The sequence below is a fragment of the Gallinula chloropus genome (genome assembly GCF_964237585.1).
Source record: "Gallinula chloropus genome assembly, contig: HAP1_SCAFFOLD_238, whole genome shotgun sequence".
NCBI lineage: Eukaryota > Metazoa > Chordata > Aves > Gruiformes > Rallidae > Gallinula > Gallinula chloropus.
Window position 1 is genome coordinate 47,261 of NW_028168376.1, and position 24,564 is coordinate 71,824.

At 44.7% G+C, this 24,564-nt stretch overlaps 1 protein-coding gene across 1 annotated transcript; it reads right to left on the minus strand.

The window, feature by feature from the left end:
• Positions 1-1,962: 1,962 nt before the first annotated feature.
• On the minus strand, positions 1,963-20,371 carry LOC311204558 (nischarin-like; the record flags this gene model as incomplete). The annotated part of the gene is made up of 10 exons (XM_084280967.1): positions 1,963-3,316; positions 4,544-4,602; positions 5,453-5,574; positions 8,728-8,836; positions 9,640-9,753; positions 10,157-10,285; positions 10,486-10,671; positions 11,072-11,140; positions 11,712-11,864; positions 20,261-20,371. The coding sequence occupies 10 exons, from the start codon at positions 20,369-20,371 to the stop codon at positions 2,425-2,427; spliced, it is 1,944 nt and encodes a 647-aa protein (XP_084137093.1). The 3' UTR covers positions 1,963-2,424.
• Between the last annotated feature and the right edge of the window lie 4,193 nt (positions 20,372-24,564).

Sequence of the window (24,564 nt, forward strand, 5' to 3'; positions counted from 1 at the left end):
TCGGGAGGCGACCGTGTTCCGCCGCCACCGCCAGCTTGCAGAGGTGATGCTCGCGACTGCATTTGTAGCAGTCGGCATATTTTCCTCGCTTTACACCGTCTGATGCAGGCTGAAGTGCCCAGGCTGGACTTGCTGTGCTTCTGCCAAGACAAAGCTCGGCATGGCAGTGCTGGAAGGCTGCTGCGACCTCTTCATGTCATCAGCTGAGGGGTCCCTGGTCCCGGCGTTGAGTCCCCGGGCTCACCTACCTGCAGCTGGGATCGCAGGGAGAGGGATGGCTAAACGAGGAGAGCACTTACCCTGCACAGAGGGTGCGTGGGGCGGTTGGGCTCACGTAAAGCGCCCGTCTGCTCCCCCATCAGTTATCAGATGCCAAAGGCGACCATGTTCCTAAGCCAGGTCTCCTGGATGCACACACCTCCTTTTCCCACCGTGAGCACAGTCAGGTACCAACAGTCATTTTAGCATCTTCTCTCGCACGCTTGGGTCCTATGTGATCCCCTGGTCTTTTGGTTGTGATGTGTTCCAACCTCCTGAGAATACCATTTATAAAAATCAATCAGCAAGCATCCCCTCCTCACCCCCTCACCCTCCATCCAACTCCACCCCCCTCCTCTTCAAACACCTTTTTAAAGGTCCTGAGACCTTCTAAAAGCCCTGTGGAAGCCTGGATGCATCCCAAGGGCAGTTTCTGAAAGGGAGCTGTGGGAGCTTTGCTGAGGGATGATGTCTGCTGTCCCCCCACCGTGCTGGTTCACCCACCTGCAAAGGCTGGGAGAAGCCAACAGCTCTGTTATAGAACTGGGGAAATAAACTGCTTGCTCCAGAGCAGGCTGGCAATGAAAAACTGATAAATTCCTCATCTAAAAGCCTGGGTGAGCTTGAAGCAAAATAATTGTTGCTTTCCTTTGAACTGGGAATTGGAGGGGCCCAAAAAACAGTGATTGGAGGCAGAAGGAAAAGATAAATGAACGATTTTAAAGACAGATTTGAGGAGAAGATTCCTATGCAGAAAAAGGGGGAAATCAAGTTTTCAAGTTTTTTTCTCTCAAAATACAGGATAACCAGTTTGCTGAAAGGGGAATTAAGCATCCTCTGCTCCTCTCAGTTTAAAAATAGATATTAAAACCAGAAAACAAGCAAGAAAGTAAAAAAAAAACAAAACCCCACCCTGGAAGTTTAGAGGGATGGAAGCTGCTGAAGTATGTTTCATGTAACAGAAGCAAACCCAAGGTCTGTGAAGAAGGAGAGAGACCTCCTGGGCCAGCCGCGGTCTCGCGTTCTTGGGTGAGAGGAGCTGGAAATGTGCAACTTGTTGTCAGCTTTGACTGATGCGACTTCAGGAAGTTGATGAGAAATTTTAAACAACAGATTGGCAAGGCAGAACTCCGTGTCACTGAAGATACGATAGCATTCGAGGGTGACCACGGCGGTTAGTTTAAGGGAAAGAGTTTTGAAGAACAGATGGTCTTCTCTTATTGGGCTTTTTTTTTGTTTTTAATTAAAAGACCCCTCCAAACAAACTCACAACACAACAGAGCGATGCACTAAGACTCCCTGATTTCTACCAGTAAAGGAATTAACTGGCAACCCTCTGAGCCTCCTGAAGTACTTCCAAAATCTTCCTCAGAAGGGGAGGAGAAGGGTTCATCTTTAAAAATTCAAACTTTGAATGACAGCGGATCACCCACCCACCCCTTGTCCAGTCCTGCTCTCTAAATGCAGTAATTAAACACGAGTTTTTAAAAGAACATTGTATTCACTGCAAGCAAGGAGCTGAGGAGGTAATAGGACAACAAGATTCATGCTCATCACTTTTAGTTATTTGAACCGAGAACCTAAATCAGACCTGATTAAAATAGGAACTCAAACCCAGATTCAACCAAAACTGGAGATATTAAACAAATACAGATGTGACAAGAGTCGTGATTCAATTATTAGGAGTCCATCTTTTAATTGCTCATTAAGATGACAGTGTGTATCTTTGCCTACATACATTTAGCAAAGCCTTTTCACTTTGACAGCGCATAAAATTACCCACGCCAACTGTATATCTCTTACTCTTTATGTCAACTTTAGAGTCGCTGGTTTTTCATTATCCTCTTGGCCACAAATTAATAAGGAGGAACAAATTTAATAGCAGCCTCAAACCTTTAGAGATTATCTCAGCCTTGTGTATCTGTGCCAGTTAAATTGCCATTTCTTTCTGCTTAAATTTAATGTGGTCATCTTGATACAAACACACACATATTTAACGCTGCTCTCAGGGCACAGTACTGGCACACCGAGGGGCTGCTCTGAAAAGCTGACGTGGAGCTCCAACTTGAACTTCTCCAACCTCATCACCCTCCCTTTAAGATGTGACAAATGGTCCTGGAGCACCTCCCCTACAAAGAGAGGCTGAAGGAACTGGGTTTGTTCAGCCTAGAGAAGAGAAAGCTGTGGGGGGACCTCACTGCAGCCTTCCAGTCCCTGAAGGGAGCAGAGAAACAGGACTTGGTGCAGGAGTTCCTGGACACAGGTTTTCTTCCCATAAACAAGGTATGTTGGGAAACAACCTTTTATTTCAACATCATCTGCTGAAATGCAATTCAATTCCCTAAGCTGGCAGAGAAACTCTGGGAGGTTTGCTGGTCCACAGTACAACAGGGAGCTTGCTAACACTGACGGGTACTGTTGAGAGCAACGCATGTGTAAACAGGAATAAAAGTCTTGCAGGTTCTGGGGGTCTGAAACAACAAACAAGCAGTTGTCACCATTTGTCAGCTTCAGGGTTAAACAGATTTCTGGCAGGAGAAAGCCAAGTTCCAGAAGATCAGTATATGGAAAAGACAGCACCAGCTTCAAGGCAGAAGGGATGTGCTGGCAATTTCCTCTCAATTCCTGACAAGGCATCTCAAACACAGCTGGCAGATCTTCAGTCAAAACCAAACAGGAAGCAAACTGCTTGAGGCCTTTACGAATGTGAATAGAGAAACTCCAGAGAATTTTGACTATTGCAACACTCTCCACTGCTCCCTGGTCAGAGGGCCGAAGATCTGAAGTAGTGCTGAACTCAGGAGTCTCATCTCCTTCGTGAAGCCCCATTTCAAAAGAGCCATCTTCTTTGTCTGTGGTCTTGGTGTCACCCAGAGGGCTCCCTTTCTCCTCTGTAAAGCAGGAGGGGGGGGATCTCTGCACAGTCTGCACTATCAAGGCAGAAAGGTGCTGGGTAAAATCTTGGTTTGTGGCAGTGTGTGACATACAATGAAAAGGCAAGATGACAGTGTTACAGGGGTCAGGCACTGCACGCTGTTCTTCCTCTGAAGGATCCAAACTGCAAAAGAGATAACAAGGCAAAGTACGAGCCTGAGTTTCAAAACAGTCACAGCTACCTACAGCTCATGGTGCTGCTGCTGCTGCTCTGAACTTTGAGGTATAATCTTGTTACTGCAGTTACATCAGCCTAATTTCATAAAACATCTTAAACAGTCAAGAATGCATAGGTTGCAGTTGTATTCATTTCTGTATTTCTTTTATACATTTACAGCATTTAGTTGATAGAAATATTCCTAATTCATATTATTCCTTTGTCCTGCCACTGAATTTTCAAGATGCTTTCAGATCATCTTGTGTCTATACATTGTTTTGTCTGTACATAGTAACTATTTAATTTGTTAGATCAAAAATAGCATGGCCAGTAGGTCTGGGGAGGTGATTGTGCCCCTGTACTGGGCGCTGGTGAGGCTGCAGCTCGAGTGCTGGGTCCAGTTCTGGGCTCCTCACAGGACATGGAGGTCCTGGAGCAAGTCCAGAGAAGGGCAACCAGGCTGGGGAAGGGGCTGGAGGGCAAATCCTCTGAGAAGCAGCTGAGGGAGCTGGGGGTGTTCAGCTTGGAGAAGAGGAGGCTGAGGGGAGACCTTCTCCCCACCTCCACTGCCCAGCCAGGAGGGTGCAGAGAGGTGGGAGATGGTCTCTTCAGCCAGGGGACAGGAGATGGGACAAGAGGCAATGGGCTCAAGCTGTGCCAGGGCAGGGTCAGAGCAGATGGGAGGGCAAAGTTCTTCCCTGGCAGAGTTGTGGGGCTGTGCACAGGCTGCCCAGGGAGAGGCTGAGTCACCTTCCCTGGATGGGTTTATAAAAAAGGGTAGATGAGGTGCTCAGGGATCTGGTTTAGCTTGGGACAGGAACAGTTGGACTTAATGATCTTAAAGAGCTTTTGCAACCTTGTGATTCTGTGATCTTCATACTGTGCACAGCCACTGGTTGAGAGGCTGGGAGTGTGCAATTTATCAGAAGTTAAAAATAAAGTGTTCAGCTCATCTTCCATTTCCCAAACCCAACAGGCACTTTGCAAATCACTGGCTTGAAGCCACTGACTTTATTCCAGGGTTCAAAGGTTACAAAGACTTTATACTCTTACCACTGATTTCGCTTGAAAACAACTAGAGGCAGCGTGCAACCAGACACACTGGTTTGCCTTAAAGCCGGGTCTGAAATGCACCATCCACTATTGGGACTCAAAAAGCTGATGGGGGTTTAAGCCAGAGCTCAGGAGTCTCACTTACCACATCTGGGGTCACTTCCATGTGCTTTACAGGAATCCAACAGAGAGGCAGGTGCCTACGGAACAAAGAACCATCAGGCAGTGGCAGCTGCTGCCAGATTTCAGCAGAAGTGAAAAGCAAAGTCAACGTTGGCTCCTGCTTTTTAAGGCCAGCAGCTCCCTGCTGAGTCCTGACTGCTGTACCCGTGGGCAGCTGAACAGCTGACCTGTGAGGATGCTGACACACCAGGTTTTTAGTTCAGGCTGGGCACTCTGAGGCAGCCAGGAACGCAGTGAGAACAGATGTGGCCTGTAGGCCTTTCAGCACACTACAGACTTCAGCAGCAGCGCACAGCGAGGCGAAAAGGCAAAGGCCCTGGAGAAAGCCCAGCCACGCTGGCAGCAGAGGCAGAGTCCCTCAGGGCTGGCTGTCTCATGCCCTGAAGCCAGGCATATGAAGGGCATTTCCTATCTAAAAAATGACATCACAACGCAGAAGTTAAACAGCTGGAGTTTGAAGGAGACCAATTAGGCCAACACCTATTGCCAGAGAGAAGGTTCTTCCACTCTCTGAGGAAGAGAACTGTCTTCCAAAAGGTGCTGAACTGCTCAGTTCAGAGAGCAGTTCAGCATCTCAGAGCACACTGAATGAGACACTAATGCCAGGTAAACATCTCAGTCCTGACAGCGACAATTCTCTGCAACTCTGGTGAATTTAGATCATGCACTCACTGTACAAGGTGGACCAAACCCACCACTCAAATTTGGGGCTACCTCCTTTCTCAATTATAACAGCTCAGAGAATGAAAATACCTTTGCTGTGGATTACTATAACAACACAAGTTTAGTATCAGAAATTAGCTTGCAAAAAAAACAAACACTACCACATTAAAACTGCCATAAAATAAACACAAGTGTAGCAATTACCTGATTTTTACACCCAGAGTCTGGTATTTCAAAACATCTCTGGGGAACTGTATAGTCTGTAGGAGTCAAACTACCAGATTGCAAAAGACTGCTGGCTAGGACTGTTTCTTCACAAATTATTTCTAGAAGAAATACAAAGACCTTTTAAAATTGCTGAAGTAAAACCAAAATGAATGTCTAACAGTGTCTGTCAAACAACTAGAATTAAGATTGCATCATCAAAATGTGACCATCAGTCATTAAAGCTGCAGGGTCTCTTCACAGAACAGCCAGGACAGAACAAAACCAGGCACAATTTTAGTATCCATAAGTGCACTGGAAGGTGCACTGAAGACTGCTAAAGCTCATTTTTTAAGCTAACCACCAATTTAAATCTCAACATCTTGTGTGAGAATTCTCCATGTGATTTAGTTTTAACAGAACTGGTCCATTTCCTTGAAACTTGCCCTGAGTGTTACCAAAGCATTGCCAGGCTGGCAAAGCCACAGCAGAGCAGTTTGTGAGCTTCACAGCATTCACTCCCATTTTTGCAGGCGTCAAGCAAACAAGCAGAAGATCTGTAAAACCTTTAACCTGGCTCAGAAGGTCCTGTCCCTCAAATGCCACTCAAGGAAATGATCTTACCTCGAGCCGGCCCGCTCACGCGTGTACAATGTACGTGCAAATAAACAACAGAATTCCAATCACAGAATCCCAGCCTGGGCTGGGCTGGAAGGGACCCAAGGATCACAGAGCTCCAACACCCCTGCCACAGGCAGGGACACCAACCTCCAGGCCTGGAGCTACACAAGGTTGCCCAGGGCCCCAGCCAACCTGGCCTTGAACACCCCCAGGGATGGGGCACCCACCCCTTCTCTGGGCAGCCCCTTCCAGCCCCTCACCACTCTCTCTGGAAAGAACTTCCCCCCAATATCTGTCCTAAACCTTCCTTCCTTTAGCTTTAATCCATCCCCCTTGTCCTGCCATTGTCTGCCCTTTCAAAAAGCTGATTCCCTCCTGTTTCTCTGCTCCCTTCAGGGACTGGAAGGCTGCAATGAGGTCCCCACAGCCTTCTCTTCTCCAGGCTGAACCAGCCCAGCTCCCTCAGCCTCTCTCTGTAGGGGCCCCTGCTCCAGCCCTCTGATCATCTCCGTGGCTCCTCTGACCCCTCTCCACAAGTCCCACATCTTCCTTGTACTGGGGCCCCAGCTCTGGACACAGGACTCCAGCTGGGGCCTCCTGAGGGCAGAGCAGAGAGGGACAATCCCCTCCCTGTCCCTGCTGCCACCCCTTTTCTGATGGGAGTCCAGGATACCATTGGCCTTCCAAGCTGCAGGAGCCACTGCATGTGAGCTTCTTCCTCAGGCATAAGAACTCCTGCCTGTATCTTTCTGGATTGATGGCAAAGTTTAGTAGATGACACCAAACCATCTCTCAGGCAGAGGAAGCACAAGAGAGATTTACTGCTTGAACAAAGCAACCATGTTAGCCAGAAGGAAACTCAAATTGACAAGAAAACCAGAACAGGGCAGCATTATTTCTGGATTTCTCTTCTCTATATATGTTTAATCTTTGCCATAAGCCATTTGGAAGACATGTTTAAGTTGAATAAAATGCTAGTGAAACAGATGGTGTCTAGAGAAACTGCAGAGAAAACAATTCACAGAAATAGTGCATCAGAAAATGAATTCCATTATTCCTGATTTCAGGTCTAACAATGAAATAAATTGCCTAGCATAGCTCCATTTTTTTAAAAATAGACTTCTCAAAATCAGTATTTTGAAAACAACCCTTGATAGCTAGGTATGTAGCAAAGAATTCATTTCTGTTGTTAAAGCTGAGGAATGTCCTAATCCTGTCCTACTCCTTGCTATCCCACTATATATTAATATATTTATAAATATCCCACTATATATTTATATCCCACTTTTATATTTATTTTTATAAATATAAAAGCCCTTCCTCAAGACTCTACTACAGGAATCTTATGGAAAAGGACCACAGTCAGTAACCCCAGTCTTACACCAGTTTTCCTGTAAAATTCCCAAGTAGTTCAGAAAGATCTTGGTATTTTTTCCAAGATTCATGTGCTCCTTAAACATTTGCAATAATGGAAAAAGATGATTGATCAATAAGTAACACCTAAACAGTCACAGCCACTGCTAGCATGCATCTTTACAGCTAGCCCTGCATAAAACCCCAGGCTGCCCTATAGCCAGGCTGTCTCACTCCTGCAACTTCAATGCTTGATGCTTTAAAGCCAGCGTTGGCTTAATTTGGGAGAACCTGGCATTTCACCTGGAGGTGAAAAGTTATCCAGAAGGGCTCCAAAGGCAACTCAAGCACATAAATAGCAACTAAACCTGCATCTAAATTGCTTCTCCTTTAATTTAAACGCTGTCACTTCATTTTTACTGAGTGATCTAAGACCTCTACTGATTCTGCAGAAATGCCAGGAACAGACTCTTTCCAAAGACCTCTTCCCCCACCCACCAATTCACTGGTAAGAGTAAGCTGTTTCGCCCCAAATTATGGAGACTGTCATCACTTTTCTAAATGGTTACAAAGTCGTCCCCAACCAGATATACCCTACTGCATTTTAAGCTTTCATTCAGGCAAAAGCAAAAGCATCTTTATCTCTTCTCAGACACACATGAATTTCCCAGTCAGTCAGTCCCACGGGCCCCTGCAGAAGATGCAGGACACGCCACTGTTCTACGTTCTAATGCAGTGGGTACCCTTGGTTGAAGCATCCAGTGAAATGGGATTTTCAGGTAAGGTCAGCAGGTGCTGTGGAACACAACAGTGTGCTGAAATCACAGGCTCAGTCTGAACCCAAACTCCAGAACTGCCTCTTACTCATCTCCTTTTCTGACCTCCATTCTGGCCTGACAGAAACACAGCCCTTGCCAACAGCAGGAATGGAACAGATGCTCCAGCTCCCCTTGTGCAGACCAACAAGCAGAGAAGCAGTTTTAGAACGTGTCTACAGATGCCACAGTTCCCATGAAGGCATGTATCTAGACTAGCAAGAGAGATACAGTCCTCTGCTGCTGCTTTCTGCAGTAAAAGCAGCCCCGTGCCCCAACTTCTGTTCGAGTTAATTAACACCACAGTGAACATCAGGTCAGCTTTGCCAGGTCACATGGCACTTGCACTACGCCAAAGCTGCCGGGTCTGTCTGCTCTGACTTGATAAGCCCCATATCCCTTCACAGAACATCCAGGTACATCAGTGCAGCCCAGAGACGCAGAACCCAGAGGCTCAGCCCAGCAGCACGATACATACATGATTACCTTGGCTGGAGCTGACAGGACGAGGCAGAGAGGGAGAGGAAGGACGAACAGGAAGAGAAGAACAGTTTGGTTTGGAGCTGGCAGCGGTGAGCCTGGAGTCCTCACTGATCTAATAAAGAAAGTAGGCAATAATTAAAGAAAAATCCTAAACACACGGGACACGTCAGAACCTGAACTGCACTAAGTCTACAAAGATTTCCCAGTTGGAGTAAAAAGAACGTTACTACCAAATGTGTTTGGTTTCTGAGGGGTGCCACACGTTGGTGCTCACACCCTCTCAAGTTCCCATTTCCCACTAAGCAGAATTCCACTAAGAATTCGGTTAGAGAAGTCATTCTGATCACTGATCCCTGCACTGACAAAACCAGCAGCAAGTTTCACAAACCACAACGACAACAGGATTCTTAGGCTGCAGGGGCATCACAGCTCCTGATAATACAACTTATTTCCAGAACAAGATTAACCCACTGCACAGCAGACAGGAGAACAGGACAATTCAGACTTCTGATCCTTTCCCATTGCTCAATACTCGCAAGAAGAAAGTCTGGGAAAATCATTTCAGTCCTCTGCAACACAAGCACTGATCTCACACCTCAGCACTCTCTGTATAAGATGGAAAATACAGCTGTTGAGGTCAGCTGCATATTTATTGTGTGTACCATTAGGCCATTTTCTCTTTTCCTCCCACTTCCTCTATCCCAAGCCAGCAGAAAAAGGAACATCCTGAAACTGCATTGAAATCTAAATAGGAGAAAGAGGTGATGTTCAAACCTCACACTGCAGTAAAGCACAAACACTGCACTCACTTCCATGACAAGTGAGTTTAAGGAATTCTGCTCAAAGCCAATCTGGAGAGGACTCACAGGCTTCTTTTGTACCCAGCACGTTCTGCTCTCACAGCACCCAACTCACCTTTTTATCAGAGCTGCTCAGTTTGTGTTTCACCTCCTTGGCTTTCTGAATGGCTTTCAGCACTTCCACTGTGTCTGGTTCCTTTTCTGTGGTGATAGTGTTATCCAGACAGACCTAAAAATGTTAAAAACATCCAGAAATACAGAAAACAAGGCAGCTCTGTAACTTATTGTTACTTATGTCATAAATAAATAGTTTGATGCAGATGCTGTGCATGTCTGTAACCCTGTAAACAAGGTAATGACCACGTCAGACCTCATGACTTGAATGCAAACTCAGAAGTGCTTGGGAAGCTCCACACCCCACTGGCACAGGCACCTTCCAACAGGAACACCCTGTTACCCAGTGAAAGCAGGGCAAGCTCTCCCTTAGATCTGAGGAGCACACCCAGCAGCGTATACATGGTTCCATTCTCTAGAGACGTACTCCAACCCCCACTAAAAACTCCTCAGGCTTGTAGAGCATTCACACAACTTTCCTTACCAGGCTTTAGAAAGAAAAAGCTGTTCTTACATACCTCTGAAGCCCTGTCCCCAAACTGAGCCAGTACTTTGGTCCCATAGTCAGGGATGATGCTCAGTGGGTTGCTGGATAACACCACCTTTTCTAAGCACGGGAGGTTTCCTATATTTTTTACTTCATCAATCTGAAAGTTTTTCAGTAAAAGGATGAATACACAGATTGGCTAAATGAGAACACCACCACAGTCTAAGCATTTCTTGACTAAATTACATACAAACAGTAACCAGGAAAAAAAATTCTCTCCAGCCACTTTATTTGCACTTTCACCCTCTAACAGGAATCACTTGTGTTCTAAAGCAATCTGACACTAAAATCAGTAGTTACCTGTTCGACTTTGTTGTTGCTCAGATCCAAGTTGACTAAAGAGTACAGCTTGTTAAGACCACACAGCCTTTCCAGCTGATTTCCTGCTAGATTCAGAGTTTTGATGTTTCCCAGTCTTGTGTGAACACCTTCCAGCGATGTCAGCTTGTTGTAGGATAAGTCCAGGTGAACAAGGTTGTAAAGATGCTACGAGAGCACAGAAAATCCAGATCACACACCAATTTGCTAAAATTGAACCATATCAAAGGCTTGTCCATTTGCTCATGCTGGATGCTGCCCAGCTGACAAACACAACACGAACTTGCTCATTACACAGGATTAAGCCTGCAGGAAAGGGAACTTCCTCCACTCTATTTTTCCCAAGCCATTGACACAGCCAGCAACGACTGGATTTAGTGAAGAACTACATGTTGCATGTCAGTGTTGGCAAGTAAGAAATGCACCCTTACGAGGGCTTGATGCTAGGAAGCTATTTGGGCTTAAACTCTTCTCTGCAAGATGAGTGGCAAAATCCTTTAGCAAAAGGATTCTGTCTTGGAAGGTCCTGGGCAGCCTGGCAAACATCACCTTCAAAAGCATCCCTTACCTGTAAGTTTTCTACCAGAGACACCCCATTGTGACTCAGGTCCAGGAACTCAATCTTGGGAATTAATTTCTAGAAGGGAAAAGGTGCACATGTTAAATGCGTTTTAGCTTAGAAACCTGGCTGTACTTCCTTCACCAACCAACTAACAACTAACAGGCAAAGGGAAGGGAACTCTCCAAGGCACAGACCCTCTTCTCAGCTTTCAGCAGTAAAAAGCGTTCTGCACCCATTCTAGTGCAGCCAGAGTGCAGACTCCTGCTCGTGAGAGAACCAGATTACTCTGATGAGCACGGTCACGTTTGCATTTGAAACCTGGGTTCTCACTGAAGACAAGCAAGTTGCCCCCAGTTTAGCCCCACTAACTACAGATCAAACTCATTAAGAGGCCTTTCCAGCTCAAACAGGCCTGTCTGTATTACACAGAACCCTGGATAAAGATTACAGAACTAAAAATCAGAGTAAGTTGAGCAGTGCATTGATCTCCACATCATTACCTTGTGGAGCTCAAGCACGGACAGTGCAAGGGGAAATCTTTCAGAGGAGAGATACATGAAGAAATTGCAAAATCCCTGCTGAGTCATGTGACACAGAAGACCAGCCATTCTTTCCCCCCACACACAAATGAAGAAAGATTTCTTACCACTGAATCATCAATTTGAGAGATGCTGTTGTGACTCATATCCAAGGTTGTTAAAGTTCTCCAAGTTGGGATAACTGCTGTCACTGGACAGCTTGAAGTTGTATCCTCTGGCTCGCACTGATCAAACTCAGAGGCCTCTGGCACCAGGATTTCCTGTTAAAGACAAGCACCCTAAAAATATTTTACCTGCATCTTTGGTGAAAGCCCATTGTTTCACAAGAAATCCAAATGACCTTATGGAAGAAAGATCCCTAAGCCTTATCATCACCCAGATTAAAGTTAAAGGTCTTAAAGCAGGAGCTGAGTGTGTCAGAATGATTTTAGATCCACAGGGAGGGAGTCCCAAACACTGGCAGCCAACCCAGGCTGGAGAATGGGAAGGAAGAGAGGGACTGTGAAAGGTACGCTCCTCAGACCCTTGCCAAATCACAGCCCAGAGAAGAAGCCACACGCATTCAGCTCTCGAGGAGTAACAGAAGCACATTCCAATCAAAGCCAGGGGATGAAGTCCAAGGCACTGACAAGATGGGTTTGAAGAAAGCATTAGACCATCTCATAAAAAGGCATCTAGTTTTCCCATGTGCCCATAGCATTCTGGCCAGAGCACATGGCACCAGTGCAAAAGGCAGGCGGTTGCAGTTCTGGTTGCTGTGAATAAAATTTTGGGAGAAATCTCTTAAGGTTTGGGGGTTTTTTTTGGTCTTACATATATCTTATAAACTCTGAAGGCTCCCACTCACAAGCTTTCAGAAGGGCCAGAAACTCTCAAGTATTTTTCTAAATAATATGCTGTATATAATATTTTTCTAAATCATATGTTCTTCTCCACCCAGAGAATCCTCTGAACAACAGGTTCTACACACAGAGGATGGCAAAGGCAACTGAAGATCCACAGGAATAGCAGTAGAGCTGCAGTTTTGCTTTCTAAACTTCCCAAGCCCTCCAGTGCACCTTCCCCAAACCACTACTTCGTTTCATCTTTGAACATACCACACAGTTACAAGGAAATTCTTCATGTAATAAAAGGGCTGAAAAGACACTGACCTGTAGCAAGCAGTGTTAAAAAAGCTACTCAGCAAAAGTCTTTGTAATTCACTGATTTGGTAGAAGAACAAAATATCAAACTGGTTCCAGACAAAAATTATCTGAGGCCATTTTACATTTGTTCTGTAATGGCATTTTTCCTAGAAATTCTGGGCCACTCATCTCTAAAACTGATGGTTTTGTTAGTTTGGTTTGGGTTTTTTTAAACTTTCCAATACAGTTAAAGGTGAGAAAGGGGACAGGACTTACACACACATGCATGTATGCACCTGTATACACTGGCCTAGCCATAGTGTTGTCAAAGAATGCAAGGTTGAAATGAATATTTCCTGCCTCCCCATGCCTATTAGCACCCAGTAAGGCTCTGTCACAGAAACCCTAGAGGGCACCGCTGAAGAGATGACATCACATGGCAGAATCAACGTCTTTCTTAGAGAACTGTGTTGAAGGTTGGTAGAATAAGCACCTGTAACACCGAGCTCTAAATGCTTACAGGTGTTTACTGCCAGTAAAGATCTTGTGCATTCTAACTAGGCTCCAGAAGCATGCCAAGAATCCCATCACTCTGGCAGAAACACCGCCAGTACTTGTGCAAACATGGCTCACCTTGAAATACTGGAGTCGACAGGTAAAATCTAGAATATGACCTAGATCAGTTTTGGCATCTCCATTAGCACACGTAGGCTCCCCCTGCAGCAACTGTTGAGTGACAGCATATGGCTGCAAGGGTCTGATGTTGAAGACTTTTCCAGCCATTAAGAGCTGCTCTCCTGAAAAACACAGGATGATGGTATCGAACACAATGCTGCCCCAGTTACCAAAGAGTAAATGGTACCTGCAAAACCTAATGTCAGGGATTTCATGTCTATCATTTATATTCTAAGCTCATGATTAAGGCACCAAAACAATGTCTTTTTTGCTTCTAAAGTAGAAGCACTGAATTCAGATAAATTTTCTTTAACACCAGAATAACCCAAGTGTTCAAACAGGCACTCTCTGCATTCAAGCCTTAAGCTCCCAACGCAACTAATGGCAAATTTCCCTCTTAACAGGGCTGGAACCAGACAAAGTTCATTTATATAACATACAAATTGCTAAACTTTGAGATATCCCTAAGTTCAATAGCAGCAGCACCTACCATCTAACAGACAGAACTGACATCCTTTGCTAAGCTGCTGATGTGCAAAGCTGCAGCATCTTCTTGGACAGTCTGAGGACTTTCACCACACTACCACCAGAGCAAGCTCCCTGGGCAGGAAATGCATTCTCTGGCAATATTTTTACAATCCCATTTCTTTCCAGGAACACTAGGAAACAGCATCCAAAAGCCTCCTCTGACAGCATCCCAAGAGCAAATGTGGATTACAGCAGTCAGAATACATGCACACGTGGAATTAACATCTTCCTCCTCTTCCTTTTAAGGACACCAGTTTGACCTGACAGACAGGAGAGCATCGGCTTTCCTGATAAGCAGAGTTCTCCAAAGACTAAAACTCCCTTTGGCTTCAGTGGGAGCAAGTCCCAGAGTCCAGCTGCACATCACCACAAGGTTCCACTCACATACAGCGGTCAGACATCAATGATTTTGGCACTAGTGAGGCTACAGGCACTACAGAGTCAGGGAACAGTTCTTCAGGACCTTCCTTAAAGTGTTCCACAATTTGCTGAGTGCCCCCTCTGAAGTGGCTTCACCTAAAGTTAATTTTGTGCCAGAACAATCTGAACCACGCTTCACCTATCACCTCAGCCAGCCAGAATCACAGCACAGCATTCAGCCTCCTGTCCCTTAAAACAAAGCCAGCATGGGTTAATCATTTCACACGCCTCCTGCTCCTGGGGAGCCACTTAGAGATGTTGCAGTAGTGCATTTCATTTTCAGCTCTCAGCCTCAGAAAAGCACATCCTTTCATTAACTGACCAGAAGGTCTCATGTTTCCTGAATTCTGGAAGAACAACATTAAGACAGGTGAAGTGATGCATTCAACACACTCTATCAAGGCTCACTGAAATGACACAAACTTCCTGACTGGTTGCACTAAAACATACCAAGGAATTCATCAATTTCTGATTTATTTCCAAAAGCAGCTGTGCTTCTGTGACAGTTCCTCCTCAAATACAGCTTGGATCAAAGCACAAACAGCAAGAAACAGGTGAAGAGGAAGAACAAGGCTCAGTCTGATGTGAAAGACTCAGATCTCATGGTCTGGAGATTAAATCTCACAGGTATACACACGCATGCACATGGAGGGAACCATCCCCAGTTAAATTCTTGCAGGTTCTTTACCTTTGTGGAAGAGCTCTTCAGCCAGTGCAGCAGTGATCCCATTGATCTCCTGCAAAGATTAAACCATTGCAATGAAGTGTTACATACTTACAGTTCAAAGTGTATCCTTGGACAAAATAAGTCTCCCTTTCTTGCTGTGGTACAGGACTTTTAAAAATAGAAATCAACTGTCATCACATCTTATAGATTCTCTTTGTAACTTGAAAATACTTCATCAAATTATTTCATTTCATAGGTTCTTCATTTCCAAGATGGAAAATACTGAACTACATTTAAATAATCACACGCTGCATGTTTTCAAAAAGGGCAACAGCAACTAGAGCAATTCTTACTGACCATCATCAGCCCAATGCCAAACAAAGCCTGGTTTTAAAGAAACTATTACCAGTACAGTTTTCTTCAAATTTGAACATTAGACTAACCTAATGCATTAATGCCTTGGCCAAAACCAGGACAATTAAGCACTCAACATTTCCTTAGAGCATCACTAATACACTGATAACTTTAGATTAACAAGTCTACAGGGAAGAAGAGATCTGTAAAAATTAGTCTTCTGGACTTAACCTCCTTGCTGAAGAATAATTCAAAGTCCCTGTTCACCATCCTCTATCTTCTCTGCCCTTCTGGACCTACACAGTGCTCAACCCCCTTTCTACACACTGACAGCTCCAGGAGGAAAAGAAAAAGCCTGGAAAATTCTCCCTGTGGGAATTTGTTCTTTTAAAATCTAAAGGAGCACAAAGGTCAGTACAGGTATTTCCCATACTTCACAAAACGCAAATGCTCTGTAGAAGTCCAGAAATAGTTCTGAGCTCTTCCAAGAGCTCTCTCTAAGGCTCACAAGAAGAACAAAAAACTATCTGTGATAGTTTAGGCACACACATCTCATTTTAAGGTAGCTGCAAAGGACAAACAGGCATTACAGATCATCATGAAATGAGTATTTGATGAGTTTACTTCACTGACAAACCCCTCATGATTCATGACAAGGAAATAAATCCATGGGCCATCTGCAGCACAGTTCAGCTCATCTGATGAGGCAAACATTTCAGACAAGCACATTCTTAGTATACCTGAAACCCCACTCACTGAGGATGAACAGTTTGGAGAAGCAGCTCGAAGCTGCATTCCGAACAAAATTCAACAGTTCTGTTATTGGATAAAGCCAGTTACACTCACCTGGCATGCAGAGATCTGACTGAAACCCAGGCTCTGTGTTCCCTTCATCATCTGGGGGACACAGCAGAATTTTCCTACATTTATAATCGAAACAAGGTCATGACGTGGAGGACACATCTCCCCCTTCCTGTTAAGCAAAAAGAACCTCCTTCACTGAGAGTGATATTTTCTTTTGCAAGACTTGTCAAAAATAACACTAAGGCAAAAATATCTACAAAAAAACCCTATGTCCTTATATAACTAAATCTAAAAAACATCCCATAAATGAAAAACCACACTGTAAAATGGAGCAAGCTAAAAACTACTAATTGGCTACACACACTGTTTGCATTGTTAATTTATCTGTTATGTCTAAAAGTTATCTGCACACCTTCTGTGTTGACCATTTATTATGGATAATAACGACATGTTCAGTTACTTCCAAATACCTTCCTACAACTCCTCCTTGGTGTAAGGCAGTCCCTACCTCTGCCTTCAAGGCCGTAGTGTTTTGAAGATGTGATCACCAAATACTTCTCAGTGTGAATAACTTTGCTGTTTCATAGGAAATTCAAGGATATTGTCAGGGACTATGTAATCCAGATTTGACCATTGACAATATCCATCCTGAAATTCCCCACTCCTGAAACCAATTGTCCAATCCAAAGAATCCATTTTCCTGTATCTTTTGTGTTTGATCTATTAATTTCTGAATGCTGGCATGGATTGACTGAGAGTGGACACATTCATGCAGCACATGCCTTTCAAAATTTTCACAACCATGTCTGTGAGCCAGCAACAAAAATCAGTTGCTGCTTGATTCTGTAAAGTCTTACAGAATCCACACCTGCAGCTGAGTGTCTTGACAGTTTCAGGAGTCAGATAACACCAGCCTCACCTTTTCGTGCAGGCACCACCCATTGCAGTCTGTGTTCTTAGGCTGTGCAGAAATCACCATTTCCCTAATTTTCATTTACCATAAATACATACATATTTCAAAGACTGTTAGTTAGTTCCATATGTCCCACAGCAAAACTCATAGTCCATTGTGGCTGCAGTTGGAACACTTGACATAAGTTACTGGGATCAGGATCTCCGCCTGGTTCACACAGGCTTGCTTTTTTCTGGATCCATGGCATCTGTAATGACACAGCCAGATCTCCTTTCCCCAAATTACTACCTGTAATTTAATTTTTTACTAACACTTGACATTGACTTTTTTTCTTTTAATCTTTTCTTTTTTTTTTTTTAAACCTCCTTTTAAACCTCCTGCATATTTCACATTGGAGGTACCAAGCTGTTCTGTGGCAGACATAAACAACTCAAAACATACAGAGCTTTGTTTAATTGATCAGCTGGAGAGATGTCCTTCTCTCCCCCTTTTTGTTTGTGAAGCAAAAACACTTGAGAGTTTGATTCATACGTTCCACCATGGCCTGACCTGCAGGCCAATGTGGTGTCCCTGTAACATAGGTAATGTCCCACAATTGGAAAGAGGTTTGTATTGTTTGTGCTGTATATCCTGGGCTGTTGTCCATTTTGATTTCACGGGGTACATGGCATTGGACACGGTTACCAGATTCCCGTGTTTGTGCCGTCCAAAACCTCCCGTGTGCCTGTGCCACAAGGTTTCAGGCCAGGGGCAAGGCCGCTGGTGAATTGCTGACAGTCCAGGTGACTGTGCAATCCCTTTAGCCTCAGTAAACAAAGAAGTGGTATTGTAGCTAAAGCACCTTAGCAGACTGATGAAACAATTCATGCAACTTTTGAACATCCAAATATTTTCACACTGGCTTCCTTGGAATTTTCCCTGGAACCCCTTGCTTCTCAAATGCAATTCACTCATCAATCAAACTTTCAACGTCTAAGTCTTTTCCCGCAATCAGTATTTCAACCAAGTAATGATACTGTGGTGAATGGGTTAATATTTTGTTCATTGAAACAAGGTATGAATGACAGGAAACCACTTAGCTTCTAATATTAGTTCTAATATCAGGGAGGTTGCTGACTTATATCTCGAAACCCGTCACAACATCTGCTGACACATTTCGAAATCGGTCACCACATCTTATTTTGTAAAAATAACTGTGAGGAACTATGGACCAGAGTATTTTTTATTAAGGCTTATGCTAAGCTTAATATGAAATCACTTATGCCAGCAGCTACCAAAAATGTGCAATTGCTTATGCAAGCTACCAGACACCGCTTGTCCAGGATAAGATAACCACAATTGCTTACACAAACTAAACCAGATACCGCTTGTGCAAGATAACCGCCAGATGTCCAGGAACCACAGATAGGACAAAGGAGGAAGACTTCTTACTCCGGCCTCAAAGACCACCAAGAGGCAGAAAACGACCCCCTAACAACAACTGAAGCATGCGCAGAGTATCTCCACTACTTCATGAACACGGAAGTAAAAAATATATAAAAAGGGACTGTTTGAACTGATCAGCACGGCAGTTGGCGGAGCGCAGACTCTCCTGCCGTCCAGCGCTGTCTTTGCTCATATTCTACTTGCTATAATTAATAAAATTCTAATTGGATTATGATCCATTGTAGTCTCAATTTATAACACTTTCCTTCTAGGCAGAGGCCCCATGCTTCTCCTCGCAGGGTTGCAGATGCCGTCTGATAGAATTCTGTGCACTGTTAGGAGCTGTTGCTATTTTGGTTTTGGTTTTGGTTTTGGTGGTGGCTGGTTTCTATTGTTGTTACAGCTCTGTACACCAATAAAGTTTAGTTTGGTTCAGTTAATCAAGAGTTTCTATATATAAATTCTTCTACAGAAAATACAATAACCCTTTTCAATTTGCAAAAGCAACATTTCCCAGCATTTTCCACAGTGCTACAAACTCTGACCAAAGCTGTGCCTACTTAGTTAGGTCACACGCTCTTGCAGGAATGTATAATAAATTACTGTTTCACTAATGTTTCTACCTCAAGTCCTTTCTTTAGGACCATTGGCATTTCTAACACATTGAAATGGAACAGTGAGTTGGAAATGCTGAATGACTGCAGCCATGGGGGTGCCAGAAAACCTGCCATCCAACTGCTTTAGGTGAGTCGGCCCTGGCCATGGGGTCTCCAGCCCTGGCCATGGGGTCTCCGGCCCTGGCCATGGGGTCTCCGACCCTGGCCATGGGGACTCCAGCCCTGGCCATGGGGTCTCTGGCCCTGGCCATGGGGTCTCCAGCCCTGGCCATGGGGTCTCCGGCAGAGCCAGCACTTGACAGCAGTCCAGTGACCGCATTAGGCTTCGTGCCACCACCCCCACTCACTGAAACTTCAAAGCAATATTTAAGGGCAACTTTCCCTCCCTGGAGGTTCCTGGCTCCGTGTTACGCTGCAGCCAGCGACAGGTATCTGCAGCCTCAAAGCTCTGCTGCATTTAACAGCCTCGAGGTGAACTTCTGCTCTTGGACTGCAGCATGTTTAGATGCTCCAGCTGGTACAATTGCTTCCCTAGTGTGATATATGTCCATCTGATTCGTGTTAATATGGAATCATGTTGGGGGTGCATCATGACCTACCCTTGTATGGCCAGGGGCCTGGGAGGGACAGTTTAAGATTCTTGCATGTGCTGAATGAAGGATGTTGAAGCAGCAACAAACTAGATAAAGGACGTGCAAAGCTTTGCCTAAAGGACCACAGTGTTAGCACATTGTGTGCATTGTGATACCTGAGGAGAAACAACTTGTCTCTGAGGAGGAGGTGATGAAGAGGAACAGAAGAATAGGAAGGCTCCTGAAATCTGCCTCAAGTCTGCAGAACCAGCTGCCTGACTTTGTTAGCAAGACAAAAGCTAAAGCTGCCCTAAAGGATGCCTGGTGGGGGTGTCCTGGCGGGCGCTCCAGCCTGTCAGTGGGGCCTGCGGGCGGTGCTGGCCCTGGAAGAGATCTAAGCCAGGGGCTGGGGCTGTACGGGGTGCGGCCTGGCGGAGCGGAGCCTGGCGGAGCGGAGCCTCCCGCAGCAGCCGCCTGCAGCCCGGTGCCGTCTGCTCGCCTTTGTTCGTTTAAAAAATCGTTCCGTTTGGTTCTAATCCTGTTTGGGACCGAGTCACTTGTAACAACTGGGCGCTCGTCCGGGATGGCTCTAGTACTGAACGCTGAGGTGATCTAGGAGGGGCGCCGCGCCATTCGGTGGCTCCTGCTCGGGTCGGGACTAACGCCATCCTGAACCTGAGAATCGGATTTTTACGAGCTCCCTTGCCGGCTGCAGCAGGTTTTTGTGCCCGGAATTGTGCGCGCAGAGACCCAAAGGAGACGCCAGTCATGCAGCGTGAGGCGGGTTACGTTCGGCTGCCCGAGCGAGGCCGGCAGGAGCCGTGTCCGTCGGCCCGGCCCATCGGGTTGGGGCCGAGTGAAGACGACAGAGTCGTAAGTATTTTGCGTGTAGCGTTGGGTTGGGTGGGATTCGGTTGCCTGTGTGTGTGAGAGTGCGACTGAGACGGAACGTGGTTCCGAAGCGAGTGCGGAGGTTCTTCTGACCGCGGCTCCGATCTCCCGCCAGCGACTCGTCAGGGAAGGGCCGGAGCGAGTCCTATAGGACTCGGGGGGGTGACAGGTCCCCAGCCCCCTGCAAGACACTCTTACGGGTAACCGAGGGCTGTAGGAATTGCCGGAGTGAAATTCCGAGGTGGGTCAGACGACAGACCCCGGGACCAGAAGAAAAGGGAGCAAATTACCCAACGTCCATTAGAAATGCTGATTAAAAATTGGAATGATCGGGGCCCCAGAGAAGGAAAAAGTAAATGAAACTGAGTTCAGTGTTGTGTGTGGAATGGCCAGAGGGGCTTGTGAGGCTGCCTGTCCTTTGGCCTGGTTTTGGCTCCTTTGAAACCCCCAGCTGGACAAACAGGCGTGTAAATTCACAAAGGCCTTTTAGTCAGGAGGAGAGGGATTGTGCAGTCAGGACTTGACGTCCTTTTCCAGCTTCAATGTTTGCACTAAAAGCAGGAGAAGGGCTTGAAGATCCGTGGGAGCCGTTGCCAAGCCCGGCGGCGGCTGCCCCTCCGGGAGTCGTGGCATTTCCACCGGTACCAGCGCTGCCCCTGCGCCTCCACCATCAGCAGCACCGGCACTAGACCGACCTCCGGCTGCAGGTGTAAGAAGCGGGGACCCTGTTAGATGATCCCCTCCGAGTAGCCGAAAAACTGGACCAATTCCTAGGCCCTAATACTTCTACCTGGGAAGAAATACAGTCCATTTTAGGGATTTTGTTCACTGCTGAGGAGAAGGGAATGATTAGACAAGCTGGACCGAGAATATGGGAAAGACAGAATCAGGCAGGACCCCCGGGAGGGCAAAAATGGGACAATTTGTAGCTAAATCCGGGGGCTGGGGGAACATAAGAAGAAAGTTAGAGAAGCTGGAGGACTGGCAAGAAGGGAAATACTATTCAAAAGAGGTGCTGGTAGCAGGGCTGGAGCCTCCAAATTGTCAAACTGTTTTTTTCACACTAAGAAAACATTATCCCAACTTAGAGAGATGGAGACGGGATCCTGGCTTTGCTACAGGTGAATGCCTGCACCAGAGTGGCATGTTAAGAAGGTTAATTGTTCTACCTCACTGGGGAAACAGAAGGTTCTTGCTGCCTTTTAAAACTGCGTATAGCAGCAATAAGAACAAAATTCTTCCTGAGCTGGATATTCCAGTGTTACCGAATGTTTTGTAACAGTGATCAATTGTACTTGTGACCTGACAATGAGAATATCTTTCTACAATCTAAGATGCCACGTTACTCAAGGTGTTACAGTGTACAGCTGGCTGTCTTTCTTACCCAGGTGTGTGCAGATGAGCCCAGTAATACCATATCTGTAGGGAGGCAACAGCAACGAGCTACATCTTCACAGCTTTGCAGGCGCTGGACGTGCTGCTGGCTGTAGGGGAGGTGGTGTGACAGCCGGTCACGGGGAGTCTGTATAATCCAGGTCGCTGGGTCCTGAGTGGCAGCCCAAGGAAACTTGCTTGAAACATCTCGCACACCCTGGTGTCTTTATAAATCTTTTAATTGCATAACGTCCTTATGACTTTGTGGATGTGGGGGTTTTTCTGTGCACTGTGGGCCTCTTTCCTGGGTTGCTCCCAGGACATTGTGGAGTCTGGTTTGATTTGTTATGAATGGGCTGGAGATAAAATCTTCCCGGCCACGATGCCATTTGTGTTGGGTTTAAAGAGGTTTGCTAGGGAGTTTGTTGGGAAAATGAATCTGGGCTTGATGATGCTTTGTTTCAGCTCTCTGTGCCTGGCCTCTTGTTCATTAGAGATGTGAATTTGTTCCTGGTTTAGTGCTTTGTCATGGTAAGGAAAGCCACCCCTAAGGTGGGACAACCTTTTGGATAGGAATGTTGTGGTTCAAAGTTCTGAAAGCTGACCCGAGGCTGCTGCATCAGCCAGGAGAGGGGATAACAGTTTGCTCAGTCGTTAACAGATCATTCTGAGCAAATGCCCCCTAACTCCTGAGAGGGATAGAACTCTTTGCAAGGGGAGATGGCTGAGCCTGCAACTGCAGCATGTGCCTGAGGAGCACTTCACTCGGAGGTTTCTTTACAATCAGGCTTCTAAACTGGTGTTAAGAGGAGTGAAGTGACTTTCTGCTGGCTGCCAGTAGCGCCTTCGATTTGGGAACTGCAGGTAGGTCAAAATTCTGCAATTTTGAAGCTTAATATGGGGATGTCTCTGTGTTTGGTGTTTGCTTTATTTTTGAGAGAGGGACATCTTCTGCTGTAAAGGCCAAAGGCATGTAAGCCAGATGTGTAATATTTTAGCAGAGTATAATGATAATTATGGGTCTGCACTTTTGACATGGCAAAAAAATCCATATAAAATAAGATGAGAACTCATGACTCAAGTTTGGTTTTTTTTTTAAAGTATGTTTGATATTGTTCAGGTATTTATCAAACCAGGAAATAAACCCACTGCTATAAAATGGTAAATTATGAGGTAAGGTTTTATTTTCTTTTCCTCTAACTTCATAATCAAGTATAAACAACATAATTAGGGCCCCCATAACACTATTTCATGAGGGGCAGATATGAAGAACACCCAAGAATGAGTAAGGGATCAATCAGAATGCTATTACAATATTGTTTGCATTTTCAGATAGGTTCTTTGGATACCCAAGTGAGAATTTATGAAATACTGCCTATTTGTATATTCCTTTATAGTTTATTTGAACATATAATAAATATGAACGTTGGTCTCCATGAAAAAGAATTAATTTTCCCTACCTTATTGTAGGTACTTAGTGAAAAAAATATGCCTCACCTATGTAGTCTTCTGTAAGGGAACAAATTCAAAGTCTTTATTGTGAAATACTCTAGTGGGAGAACAGCAAATTATGGTCATGAAAAGATCATTATAAAGAACTTGTCTATTTTGCTGAGATACCAAATTTATTGATACTTCCATGATCTGCAATAAAGCACAAGATTGTTGGAAAAGGTGAACAGTGGCCTTAGTCAGGACATTATGTGAGGCAGAGCTGATTTATTGGAGCATTCAGGGTCCAGGATTTTAATTCTGGACTAGGTGTTTCCTTTGGAAGCATAGCTTCTTTCCTCTACTGTTTTTTCTGTAGCACATAACACAAAGCAGTCTTCTAATTGTCATGAACATTGATAATGAGTGGTATTTACATTCATATATCAAAGGATCAGTTACTGGAAATCCCAAATACTAGTTTAATGATGATTCTGATTTCAGTCAATATGTTACTAGAAAACTGAATGGACATTTTATTTTTAAATATCTGAAAATGGTTTTCCTAAATTGCTAATAAATGCAGTATTTAAATATTTTGGTTAAACTCAATTAATATTGCAGAAGAGAGAATGGTAAAATACACAAAACTTTTATAGGACTTTGGAGTTTAAGTTCTGGTTTTAAAAGTGTTTTTAAAATGTAGAAGCTTGAATTCTGTTTACTTTCAACATTTAGACTCATAAACTTCATGTCTACTCTTGAAATGTCTAAGAATTGAATAATAAAAAAGACAAACAATAGAAAACCCTACTTTGCCAGATGAAATATACTTCTTGTTTTTATTCCTGTTCTCCCACAGTTAAAAAAAAATCCCAAAGTTAAAAAGTAATCCCAGAATTACTGACTATGAAAACAAATAAATTGTCATCATATTTGTCTTGTTATATGAATAGAAAAGGCAAGACATAAGAGAAAGGCAAGATAAAAAGCCACTATGGAAATAAAATAGTTTATGTTGCTTGTGTTATGCATCTATTCTTTTTTCCTCGTAATCCTGTCTTCTTTTCTTAAAAAAAAAAGAGTATATACTATTTTTCATGCAAATTATGGTGAAGTGAGACCTTGTGATTTGAAGAAACATAGGTCATTGCACTTATTTTGA